Source organism: Schistocerca gregaria, chromosome 1, assembly GCF_023897955.1.
Source record: "Schistocerca gregaria isolate iqSchGreg1 chromosome 1, iqSchGreg1.2, whole genome shotgun sequence".
Taxonomy (NCBI): Eukaryota; Metazoa; Arthropoda; class Insecta; order Orthoptera; family Acrididae; genus Schistocerca; species Schistocerca gregaria.
The window spans coordinates 554883052-554896387 of record NC_064920.1 but is presented as its reverse complement, the minus strand read 5'-3'; the positions used below and the strand labels follow the sequence as shown (position 1 = coordinate 554896387).

At 42.0% G+C, this 13336-nt stretch overlaps 1 protein-coding gene across 3 annotated transcripts in view; it reads right to left on the bottom strand.

Moving 5' to 3' along the window:
- The window catches only part of LOC126356280 (poly(U)-binding-splicing factor half pint), a 115828-nt gene that overhangs the window by 50457 nt on the left and 52035 nt on the right, over positions 1–13336 (bottom strand). For all 3 annotated transcript variants that reach the window (XM_050007154.1, XM_050007163.1, XM_050007172.1), the window contains exons 4-6: positions 9895–10055; positions 5011–5057; positions 1219–1432 (exon numbers count right to left, since the gene is read on the bottom strand). In XM_050007154.1, coding sequence (XP_049863111.1) covers positions 1219–1432; positions 5011–5057; positions 9895–10055 — 422 coding nt within the window. The remainder of the gene's footprint in view (positions 1–1218; positions 1433–5010; positions 5058–9894; positions 10056–13336) is intronic.

The window sequence follows — 13336 nt, the reverse complement described above, 5'->3', positions numbered from 1 at the left end:
CACACACACACACAGTACCTTTGGACAGTGTCTAGTTGTGGAGGGAGGGAGACATGGCTGGGGGGGGGGAGGGGGAGAGAGGGAGAGGGAGAGAGACAGAGTAGGTGGGGAGGGGGGAATGTGCCCGTGTTTATGCAGTGTATGGCTTTAAAAGCTAAGTAATTTTCCTGTTTTTGCAAGCACCTCAATCACTCCATGTCTTCGCAAGTAGCTGTCTACCCAAATTTATTTATTAATTGCAAATATTTTAACATTCAGGTCAGAAAAATTTCAGCTAACTGGGCCACTTCTACGTTTATTATGAACAGGCAAAGCAAATGATCCAACAAATCTTGGCTCAATCAATATAACTTATTTGTGTGTCCTCCATACAAACTCAATTTTTTCTCTCTGTGATAAACAACGGCATGCTACTGGGAAGTCCATAAGTCACTTGTAGTTATCAGTAGGTTCTTTTAAAGATAATTAACAATTTTTTTTGTATTTGGTGAAGTGTTAAAAGCATAATGGTGTCCATAACACATGATATAGCATACACTACACCATTAATGCAAGAGTCACACTTAAAAATATTGTCAGCCAGTAATCTGTGACAAAACAGTGAGTACAGGTGGCAAACAGAGTAATGAGTTCCGGACTCTGACCCTACAGTACTCTTCATGTTCAATAAACAAAACTGTCAATATCTGCAATATTTCAGAAGATGATTATTTATATTCAGTGTTCGGATGAAAAACAAGTCCTGTTTTACTTCCTTGCCACCCCAATTTGTTAAAACATTTCATGAAGTATATAGTAGTTCATAATTATAACCAAAGAAAATCATGCAGTTATTAGATCTATTAATCAAAATAACAGCTTTCATTTAAGTTCTACAATTAGTCGCTAGACAGTATAATTTTAAAACAATCTGATTATAGAGTATAAAGCATAAACAGAGATTTATTATGAAGACCCTCTTATCTCTCCTCAGTGACCCTAAACCCCCAAAATGATGCTAGTTATCAGTAAAACATATCCACTCTAAGTCATCCAAATAAATTTGGCAACGTGGTTATTCAGTTATGCTGGAAATAAACAAGTACAGCAATGATACAAAATGTACTATTAGAAAGGAGGAGAATGACACTGCAATACAACTTCCTAATCTATGAAACTCCCATGACAGAGAAACCTGTAGTCCAACTGTATAGCAAACCACGGATAAGGAACTTCTACCTTGATGTTCCGGCCACCGATCATCACACCATTCATTTGCTCCAATGACAGCTGGGCTGCTTCTGGTATGTCATATTCAACAAAAGCAAATCCTTTATGCTTCTGAGTTACTGGATCCCACGACATGTTTATAGATTTTATTGGGCCAAATGGCAGAAATGCCTGCCTTATCGTATCTTCTTTCAATTCAAAACTGATACTCCCAACATAAACTCTGGAATAAATACATACACACTATTATTTATAAGTTCCACGGATCATATTAACACCAAATATGGTATGGAATGTGTCAAATGACTAACAGTTGCACACCTTTATTGAAAGAAATATGTATTGTAAATGAAGGTAAACATTCTTCAGGTCGCAATCACTTATTTCTGACCAAGAATATTCCTGTTGCCATACACTCTATATAAAATTTTTTAGAGCCGTATATTTCACTGTCTGTACTGTACCTGTGAGTATCACAGTTACAGTGTAATTCGAATGGCTTATTGAACACTCGATTCAGCAATGAATAAATGTAACAGGCTGTAGTTAATGTTGTCAATTGTTTAAGCTGTTCCTTATGACATGAAGGTGTCAACTTCACACATAATAACCACCTTTTGTGCAGCAAATAATTTCTGCACATTTCGAACAACACAATGACAACTTATTTCAATTTAATAATAATTAGTACATTTTCGTGCAGTCAGTGACAACATACTACAGAATACATACAATGCTGTCAAGAAAAACGGCTAAAATTTCCAGACCTTGCAATAAAAGCAACTACAGAACGCCATAAAATACTTCAATTGGACTCATTGTCATTAAATTTTCACATCTCTGAGATAACAACTTGCTACTTTTCAGTTTTTATTCCAGGCACATTAATTTCGGCAAATTTGGTTTTACCATTACAACTATTCAGGCAATAGTGCAAATACCTTAGTATAAAAAATAGAACTGCATTGTTCTCCTGAAGCACTTCGTTTCATTATCGTGCATATAACAGTATCCTCAGTTCTGCATCACAGGGATCCATGCATATCTTAATGTTGCAGCTGCCATTTTTGTACCAGCACATACACTGTTGCAAGATACAGACTGTAACTATAATGTTGCTTGTAGCACTCAGTAGAGTCTAAACAATTCCAACTTAGTTGCCTGGCTGTGAGGTCATCTAATTTGTCAGCTACTAAAGAATATGTGAAATACAAATGATAACTATAAAATACAGGTGAATGGGTACAAAATGGATAAAAAAGGTTAGATAAAAATGAACTAAGAATCTCACATCACACTACTCATACAAACGTTTTACATTAATTTTATTTAATAAAATTGCAAATAGCCAAATTCAGTTACTATGCTTAACATTTTACGTTTCTGCATATTCATTTACAGATTTCACTTTTTTACTGCACAGTTCTATGTGATATTGTTCACAGGCTTTGATACACAGTTCACACACATGTTGTGGTTGGGTAGTGATAATTTATCTTTTTGCAAATTAGATGATGAAAGCCATGAAAAGATAATCTAGTTATGTCACGTCGCAGTTCAAAGTTTGGTGCCGTCAATGAGTAGCTCATCATTGCTTCGATGCCTAAGAACTCCGGTCATACTTTTTCTTGTTTATCTTCCATGATCTTCAGTTGATTTCTGGAAACCTTGGTGTGTGGCACCATATATCAAAGTTTGATGTATTCAATTAGGAATGTGTCTCTCGGTAGCAGGTACACTAATCTAGATCATCTTGTCTTTGCGAGACCTAGTACTCTTTTTAGATATGCTGATTTTACCTTTTCTAGTGTTTCTAGATTTTTTCTGTCAAGTGGTCCCATATAACCTCCAACCAGTAGGCCATTTCTAGACTGAGTTGGTGGATGTTTTTGATGTCCTGTACTGCTATTATTGCTTGGGCTGCACGTTCTTTTGTATGTTTTGTGAAGCATTTGGCTGTTGGTTGGAATGTCATTCCTAGGTATTTAAAGTCTGATTAGATTTTTATTTTTTTGTCCTCTGATGTTGATTTCCGCATTCTTGGGTGTTTTGCCTCCTTTCTGAAAATCACCATTTCGATCTTTGGTATGTTTATATGTAGTTTGTGTTCACTGCACCATTTATCAATTTTCTACGTGATTTTCTGCAGCTTCTGTATGTCTGTTGATGCTTCATCTATGTCATTGGCATATGCATGTAAGTATAGATCTTCTTCATTTTCTCCAATTCGCAGTACTTCTTCAATTGCAACAATGTGCAGCAAAGGGCTCACTGGGTCACCCTGTAAGACTCCGTTCTATTGCAAAATGAGATTCGAAAAAGAGAAGTTGTCCGATATTGTGATTAAGTTGTATTCGAGGATTGACTTGAGTATTCTTGCCCGTAGACTATTGTTTTTTTCCAGTTTTCGGACTATGGGATCTCTTTCCAGTAAGTCAAAGGCTTTGGTAATGTCTATGAACACTGTGTAGAACATTTGTTTCTTTTGTAGAGCTTCGTTGATGTTGTTTAAAAGCAGCCTGACTGCTGTTAGTGTTGATCTTCCAGATCTGAAGCCCATTTGTGATTCTGGAAGGTGACTACCCACACATATTTTTTGTGTTATTATCTTTGAGAACATCTTCAACTGAGCATTTTCTAGGGTTATGCCACTGTACTTATTTGTGTCCGTTGGGTCTCCTCTACATTTGTAGAGAACTTTTATTATGAAGTGTCTCCATTGGGTTGGAATTCTTCCAAGTTCCATGCATTTGTTGACTAGTTTGATCCATGTAGTCCAATGACACTGTAATACAACTTCCTAATCTATGAAACTCCCATGACAGAGAAACCTATAGTCCAGCTTTCGCATTTTGTATGTGTTCATTATATACATTATTGGGTCCTGCTGCTTTCTTGTTCTTCAGTGTTTTTATTACTTCTTTTCCATCTTCTTCATTTAGAGGTTCACATACAGTCTTTTCCTTTGTTTGATGTTGTTTCTCTTTCTCTTTGGGGGTGTTTGGATTCCTCGTTTGTTCAGTATCTCACTGGAGTGGTCTTCCCACCTCTTCATATCTATATTTGGTGTATGAGTCAGTCTTCTTGGTCAGTACGACAAAGTTTTACAATAATGAGATAACAAATAGTTCCTTAAGAAACTAGCCTTCCCCCATCCATCCTCCATCCTATCACACGAACAAACTAATGATTATGAGGGGTCAAGTATGCACTGTACAAATGCAAACATTCCAGACTTCAGGTTAACATCTACTGTCCCAAATTGCACATCACAAGTTTAACAAAGATCCAACAACATGACTGAGACAAAACTGATTTAATTCAACAAGAGTTAACTTTTTGTGCAATGAGATTATGATTTCTGAAGAACCCATTAATGGATTAAAATGAACATTAAATTTCAGTCCAATTACGTTTTGAAATCAAGTTACTGATCTTAATCCCAGAACTATTTTCACAGTAATTTTAAATAGAGATCATAAAAGAGAAAGCACCATTTGTCATCTATAGTACCCAATAGTAATGTTCAACATAATCTACTACTCATGTGCATGCTCATCTTTAACATTATTTAATAAATCTATACTCCAGAAAATATGCTAAATGGAAAATTGGACAATTAAACCACATACAATTATGTGAACACATGTGTAACCAAGCCAGGCATGCATATTAAAATTTTCTGCCACCCTTTCTAATATGAACACTGACTTTCTTCACAGACCTACAATGATCAGCAATGTTTACGATTGAAATAAATTTTTATATTTTGATCATTACAACAAATATTCGATCACTGACCTGCACATAAGGGCCAAAGCTTGATGACGCTGGAATGATTTTGCTTGCTGGAAAAAAAGGGGTAGAAATTAATTGTTTTTAACAAACTGCCATTACACTTTAAAGAAAGGGAAAACATAACACTTTAAAAATGTGCTGCAGACTTATACAACTCATGACATTAACATTAAAGAAGAGGTTGTAGGGGGCAGGGAGAGGGAGGTGGGTGGGGAGGGAGGGAGGGAGGTGGGGAGGGAGAGAGGTGGGGAGGGAGAGAGGTGGGGAGGGAGAGAGGTGGGGAGGGAGAGAGGTGGGGAGGGAGAGAGGTGGGGAGGGAGAGAGGTGGGGAGGGAGAGAGGTGGGGAGGGAGAGAGGTGGGGAGGGAGAGAGGTGGGGAGGGAGAGAGGTGGGGAGGGAGAGAGGTGGGGAGGGAGAGAGGTGGGGAGGGAGAGAGGTGGGGAGGGAGAGGTGGGGAGGGAGAGGTGGGGAGGGAGAGGTGGGGAGGGAGAGGTGGGGAGGGAGAGGTGGGGAGGGAGAGGTGGGGAGGGAGAGGTGGGGAGGGAGAGGTGGGGAGGGAGAGGTGGGGAGGGAGAGGTGGGGAGGGAGGGAGGTGGGGAGGGAGGGAGGTGGGGAGGGAGGGAGGTGGGGAGGGAGAGGTGGGGAGGGAGGGAGGTGGGGAGAGAGAGGTGGGGAGGGAGAGGTGGGGAGGGAGAGGTGGGGAGGGAGGGAGGGGAGGAGGGAGGGAGAGAGAGGTAGGGAGGGAGGGAGGGAGAGAGAGGTGGGGAGGGAGGGAGGGAGAGAGAGGTGGGGAGGGAGGGAGGGAGAGAGAGGTAGGGAGGGAGGGAGGGAGAGAGAGGTGGGGAGGGAGGGAGGGAGAGAGAGGTGGGGAGGGAGGGAGGGAGAGAGAGGTGGGGAGGGAGGGAGGGAGAGAGAGGTGGGGAGGGAGGGAGGGAGAGAGAGGTGGGGAGGGAGGGAGGGAGGGAGGGAGAGAGAGGTGGGGAGGGAGGGAGGGAGAGAGAGGTGGGGAGGGAGGGAGGGAGGGAGAGAGAGGTGGGGAGGGAGGGAGGGAGGGAGAGAGAGGTGGGGAGGGAGGGAGGGAGGGAGAGAGAGGTGGGGAGGGAGGGAGGGAGGGAGAGAGAGAGGTGGGGAGGGAGGGAGGGAGGGAGAGAGAGAGAGAGGTGGGGAGGGAGGGAGGGAGGGAGAGAGAGAGGTGGGGAGGGAGGGAGGGAGGGAGAGAGAGAGAGAGGTGGGGAGGGAGGGAGGGAGGGAGAGAGAGAGAGGTGGGGAGGGAGGGAGGGAGAGAGAGAGAGGTGGGGAGGGAGGGAGGGAGGGGGAGAGAGAGAGGTGGGGAGGGAGGGAGGGAGGGAGAGAGAGAGAGAGGTGGGGAGGGAGGGAGGGAGGGAGAGAGAGAGAGAGGTGGGGAGGGAGGGAGGGAGAGAGAGAGAGGTGGGGAGGGAGGGAGAGAGAGAGAGGTGGGGAGGGAGGGAGGGAGAGAGAGAGAGGTGGGGAGGGAGGGAGAGAGAGAGGTGGGGAGGGAGGGAGAGAGAGAGAGGTGGGGAGGGAGGGAGAGAGAGAGAGGTGGGGAGGGAGGGAGAGAGAGAGAGGTGGGGAGGGAGGGAGAGAGAGAGAGGTGGGGAGGGAGGGAGGGAGGGAGGGAGGGAGAGAGAGAGAGGTGGGGAGGGAGGGAGGGAGGGAGGGAGAGAGGTGGGGAGGGAGGGAGGGAGAGAGAGAGAGAGGTGGGGAGGGAGGGAGGGAGAGAGAGAGAGGTGGGGAGGGAGGGAGGGAGAGAGAGGTGGGGAGGGAGGGAGGGAGGGAGAGAGAGAGAGAGGTGGGGAGGGAGGGAGGGAGGGAGAGAGAGAGGTGGGGAGGGAGGGAGGGAGAGAGAGAGGTGGGGAGGGAGGGAGGGAGGGAGAGAGAGAGGTGGGGAGGGAGGGAGGGAGAGAGAGAGAGGTGGGGAGGGAGGGAGGGAGGGAGGGAGAGAGAGAGAGGTGGGGAGGGAGGGGGAGAGAGAGAGGTGGGGAGGGAGGGGGAGAGAGAGAGGTGGGGAGGGAGGGGGAGAGAGAGAGGTGGGGAGGGAGGGGGAGAGAGAGAGGTGGGGAGGGAGGGGGAGAGAGAGAGAGGTGGGGAGGGAGGGGGAGAGAGAGAGAGGTGGGGAGGGAGGGGGGGAGAGAGAGGTGGGGAGGGAGGGGGGGAGAGAGAGGTGGGGAGGGAGGGGGGGAGAGAGAGGTGGGGAGGGAGGGGGGGAGAGAGAGAGAGAGAGAAATCCTTGGATATCACAGGATATACGACATTTAGTGACAAAAGGAGAAAATATAGAAATGCATTAAATGAAGCAGGCAAAAAGGAATACAAATGTTTAAAAAATGAGACCGAAGGCAAATACAAAATAGCTAAGCAGGAGTAGCTAGAGCGCAAATGTAAATCTATAGAAACATGTACAACCTTAGGAAAGATAGATGCCACGTACAGCAAAATTAAGGAGGCCTTTGGAGAAAGGAGATGCAGCTGAATGATTATCAAGAGCCCGGATGGAAAATCTGAATTAAGTAAAGGGGAAACTGGAAGACTGAAGGAGTGTATACAGGAGCTGTACAAGAGAAACAAATGTTATAGAAAGAGAAGAGAAAGTAGATGAAGATGAGATGGGAGATATGATACTGTAAGACGAATCTGACAGAACATTGCTAAGACCTAAGCCGAAACTAGGCCTCTGGAGTACAAAATGTCATTTCACTATGTTTACGAGGCAGTAGAAAGACCCTGAGACTTCAGAAATAATGTAGTAATTTCAATTCCAAAGAAAGGTGCTGACAAGTGTGTATACCACTGAACTATCAATTTAATAAGAATTGATTGGAAAATATTGACAGAAACTAAATTCGGGCAAGATCAATACTGACATTACGGCTTATCTTAAAAGATACATTTGAGAAAGACATGACTACATTCATAACTTCTGTAGACTCAGAGGAAGCTTTTTATAATAATAACGGGATACACACTTTCAAATTCTGAAGGAAGCAGGAGTAAAATATAGGGAGCAGAAGACTATAAACAATTAGCACAGAGACAGCAGTTAGAAAGAGTCAAAGAGCCTGAATGGGAAGCAGTGGTTTGAGAAGGGAGTGAGACAGGACTGTAGCTTATTCCTGATGTACTTCAATCTGTATACTGAGCAAGCACAAAAGAAAGCCAAAGAAAAATTCGGAGAAGGAATTACAGTTCAGGAAGAAGAAAGAAAATTTTTGAGGTTGAACAAAGGGCTTTAAGTGCAGTAGAATGGAATGGAGAGTGTCTTTAGAGGATACCAAATGAACACTAATAAAAATAAAATGAGGATTATGGAATGTAGTCTAGTTAAAATAAGTGTTGCTGAGAGAACCAGATTAGAAAATACGATACTAAAAGTAGCCAAGTTTTGCTGTTTTGGCAATAAAGTAATTGATAATGTCTGAAGCAGGGAAGATATGAAATTAGACTGGCAAATAGCAAGAATAGCATTTCTGAAGAAGAGAAATGTGTTGATATCAAATTTAAATATTATTAAGTCTTTGTGAAGACACTCGTCTGACTGTAGCCTTGTGCAGAAATGAAAAGTGGACAATAAGCAGTTCAGACAAGAACAGAAAAAAGGCTTTTGAAATGTGGTGCTACAGGAGACTGCTGAATGTTAGATGCGTAGATTGAATAAGAAATGATGATGTACTGAATTGAATTGGAGAAAAAAAATTTATTCCACAACTTGAATGAGAGAAGAGATTGGTTGATATGATACAATATGAAACATCAATTTAGTATTGGAGTAGGTGTGGGGGGGAAAAAAACTGTAAAGGGAATCCAAGAGACTAGTGCAGTAAACAGGTTCAAATTTATGTGGGTGTAGTAGTTCTACAGAGGGCTGAAGAGGCTTGCACAAGATATAGTAGTGTGGAGAGCAATCCAGCCATAGGATTGAAAACAATGACACTTTTATTAGATTTCTTTCCTGTTTGTCTGTCCCAAACAAATTCTACACATGATTTTAAAGTAATTTCCCAATGTGTGTGTGTGTGTGTGTGTGTGTGTGTGTGTGTGTGTGTGTGTGAGAGAGAGAGAGAGAGAGAGAGAGAGAGAGAGAGAGAGAGAGAGAAGACTTGAAATCTTAAACCTGGCTCAGACCTGGATGACAATTCAATATTAACTCACTTTGTCAGTCTGTTCGATAGGAGAGGCCTGAAAAACATTACTAATGCCCAGACATCTGCATGACCAGTATGTTTTACAGGTAGGATAAAATTGCAGACAGACAGGCTGAGGGGGAGATTATGTGACATCCATTGTTTCTTTATTTTATTTCTTAGGGAAATAGAAATGAAACTGACTGATATTTTATTAGTAAATTGGTATAACATTATTCTATTTCAGATATGATCAGCTGAAAAGGTATGAAAATAAACTTGGAATTTAACACTTCTCTCTATAATCTCATCAAATGTTGGGCACATGCAATACAAAACTGATGCATTAATAGTTCAAGTAACTTATCTACTGTATTCATTGCACCTTTTTTATTATAAATTAAATTATAAATTAAATTATAAATAAAGCACTTCCATGGCTATTAAAAACTCACAATAAAAAATTTTCAGGAGTGTGGATGGGGCTAGGAATCTCAATGGGCTAGGAGAAATTATTTTATACTGTCTAGTCCAATTTAAAAGTGTTATTATAAAACTTTACTTTTATTTAAATAATACTTCTTTTTCTCTTTATCCTTAAAAATAGTTTCTAATGCAGCACCTTAACAAACAATGTATCCCAAGTATTTAGATTGTATTGTTCTTGGTAATAAGATGCATTAAATATAACAACTGTTCCAGCCTTCTTGTTAACGAATGTCATGTTGAACTCCCTTTTTATACTTACCATTTGCTGGTGGGCGAGAGTTTGTTTCATGAGTACCATCTTTATACTCTGTTCCATAGCATATTTTTTTGCTCGAGTTACTGCATCTTGTTGTTCAGAAGTCAGTTTTGGTAATCCTGCTCCCAATATACCTGGAATGGTTGTATTTCTAGCTCCTGGACCTGAAGGACAAACAACAGTGAAAAGATCTCTGTATTTTTCAAGTTATTCAACAACTAATGTAACAATGGTAACCAGGTTTTTTTAATGAGCATTAGAGTGGAGAAGAATGCTAGAGATGAAATACAAAAACAAGTAACTCAATACAGCTCTGCAATAGCAGAAATTCCTGACTGCAGCACGAGGGGGCAAAAATGAACTTATTTAGTTCGTTTAATACTGATTGGTAATGTCCCCATAATTCCTGCGAAAGAAAAGTCTACAATGTGGGTCGATGCATGCGTGAAGGTAAAGATGCTAGTTTCTGCTTCTCATAGGTGACAAATTGCAGCAGCATTTGTTCTGACTTGTGAGTAGGCTGGTGGTTATTGATAAGACAACATGGAAACCGGCAAGTATGGGCAATAGTGGACAGTGTGATTTCTCTGCAGGTAAGAGCGACTGCTTCAGACATCCACAAGAGGTTAGTAGCCGTACAAGGAGAAACAGCACCAAGTCACAGATATGGTAGCTCAGACAGCAAGAACAGTGCAGAGAAATGCAAAAGCAGTCACACAGAAACCAAACAATGTCTAGAATGCATATTACTTGATAATGGGGTGTGGGTAAATCACATTTGACAAGTTAGAGAAGCCAACAGATCTACTATGGGGAACCCTCTGTACCATCGCCCTTGAAGATTTGAAGATAAGAAAGTGTGTGCACAATGGGTGCTCAATCGCTCACCATGGTGCAGAAACTGAAGTGTGAGTGAGGTGATGAGAATGGTTGATGCGACAGCACAGTGCACATCTAGCGGAGTTCTTTGATCATCTGGTCATTGTTGATTAATTCTGGTTCTTCCACGAGATTCCAGAATATAAAAGCCGGTCTATGGAGTGGAAGCATACCTAGAGTCCTCATCCCAAGAACTCACAGCTGGGACCATTTGTGCAGAAGCAAATGGTGACTGTGATCTGGGATCAGGTAGAGATACTGCTGGTGGGGTAGTTCCCTCCTAATATCTTCCTCAACAGTGATTGTTACTACAGTTCAGTGATCGGCCGAAACATTCAACTAGGTCGCCACGGAAAATGAGGCCACGGCATCCTCCTCCCAACATGGCAACGTGCAGCTACATGTATTGCCATTGTCAATGAACTGTGCTGTCACATCCCCCATATTTGCCGGATGTGGCTTCTAGCGACTATGCCCTAAACGATGCAATGTAAACAGCTCACCACCAATGACGAACATAATACAGTTGTCCACCAGTGGCACTGGGATACCCCCAAAGAACAATTTGCTATGTAAAAATGAAAACTGCCAGTACAATGGAAAGAGTGTAGATATTGGCAGGGAATACCTGTAATATAATCTCTATTCATTTATTCGTAAACTGTTCCTGCAAACACAAAAAATTGTAGTGACACTCATTTTTTAAAGCCCTAAGTACTTCCTCCACATTTCTTGCAAGTTTTCCCCACCTACTCATCAGTTTCTGTGTCCGCACATACTAAGGGGAAAGGCTGACATGTGAAGCTCAAACATGCCATCTCATATAAATACCACAGTGCTGCCCACAGATAAGCAAACAAAATCTTTACGCAGGATACGGTTGTGTGAAAGTAACTTAAGAGCGAAACCAAAGCAACTGACCTCTTCAGCCAAACACCACTATAATCAAACAGCAGCCATAGCTACTCACATTCCTCACACTCATTTTTTGAGCGTTGTAGTATGTATTGTAGTAAAATATATATTTATTCATGTGCTACTTCCCACTTAAATTACATCAACATTTAAGTGATTTTTGGCCTGCATATAATTTAAATCTTAGTACAAAAGTACAAGAGTCACAAGTCCCACAATCAGTGCATATGAAATGGCTTTTCTGCTGCTCTGCGAACGAGTTATCAGAGGAGTGGAATCTATTTTTTTTTTAAATCAGATATATGGTGACATAAGTTAAGGTCCCAGGTGCACACCCTGCAGCCAGTCACCCTGGTGGGCCCTGGTAACTGAACACAGAATTTTATGTGACAATCAAAAGCATTGAAAAAGTTTTAATACATACACTGGTTGCACGGTGTAATGGATACAAGACGGGCTTCAGAAGCAGTGGGTTGTGGTTTTGAATCTCAGAGGAATTCATTTATATTTATAAATCTTTATCAAAATGACTTTGATCATTATTTTTATTCCATTAATTAGTTTAAATGCAATTCTTAACATAGGTGGTTTTAAAAAGTCAATCCCACCACTGGGGATCTCTCCTTGGGAGTTAATAATTTTTCGGAATGAGGGAGGAGAGAGCAGGCCAGAGTGAACAAAAGTTTGTGCACTTGACAGAAAAGGAGCAATATAAATACAATGGTTTAAATAGCCAGTGGTTTTAATTGGCTTCTAATTACGAAATGCCAAGTATCAGAAAATTCAGTATCCAGGTAGTCACACACACAAGAATAGCACTCCCTATGAAATTTTCCTTCCAAATGGCTACTAAGCAATGTGGTGCACTGGCTTTCTGAGACAACTGGGTATCAAAGCCCTCAGTAAGTAAAGTCCCGATCAAGATTTTTGGGAGGTTTCCCTGGAATTCCTCTCCCAAATTACTTATCATTTAGATAGTTTGTGATTTCCCGACACTGCTTAAGGCAAATAGTGGGATACGTTCTATGAAAATGATAGGGTGGATTTTCTTTCCCATTCTTTCACAATCCAAATGTGTCCTACAGTTACAATGACTTTGTAATTGGTGGAAAATTAAATCTTAATCTTCCATATTTCTTCCAAATGTTCAGCAATGTGTCATTTAGTTAATCCAGTCTTCCAAAGTGGTAAATGATGTCCTGAACCAATTTCTGCTGTTTGAAAATGGATAGTATAATTTAGAAATGCAAACTTCACTTGTAATTTGTACCACTGTCTTCTTGAATTGAATGTACTGGTACTGATGAGTGGAAATCTTAATTACCTTGCAGCCCATTTCTGTTGCCATGAAATCAAGAGCAGGTCCAACTGGTTTGTGTACATTCTTCCAAAATTTTTTACTGACATCTAGTAACCAGAAATTGTAAATATCTGTTTCTCCTTGCACTGTGCGATTCATCCTTCCTCGTTTTTGAACTAAAACACTTTTAATGTTGTGTATGATCAAAACAAAACCCACATATAGGAGAGAGGGGGGAGACGGAGCCGAGTGGGGGGGGGGCCGGGGGATTAGGGAGTAGAGGGGATGAGCGAGCAAGGAGATTAGGGGGGAGGAGGGAGCGATGGGGGGGAGAGAGGGAGGGGGAGAGAG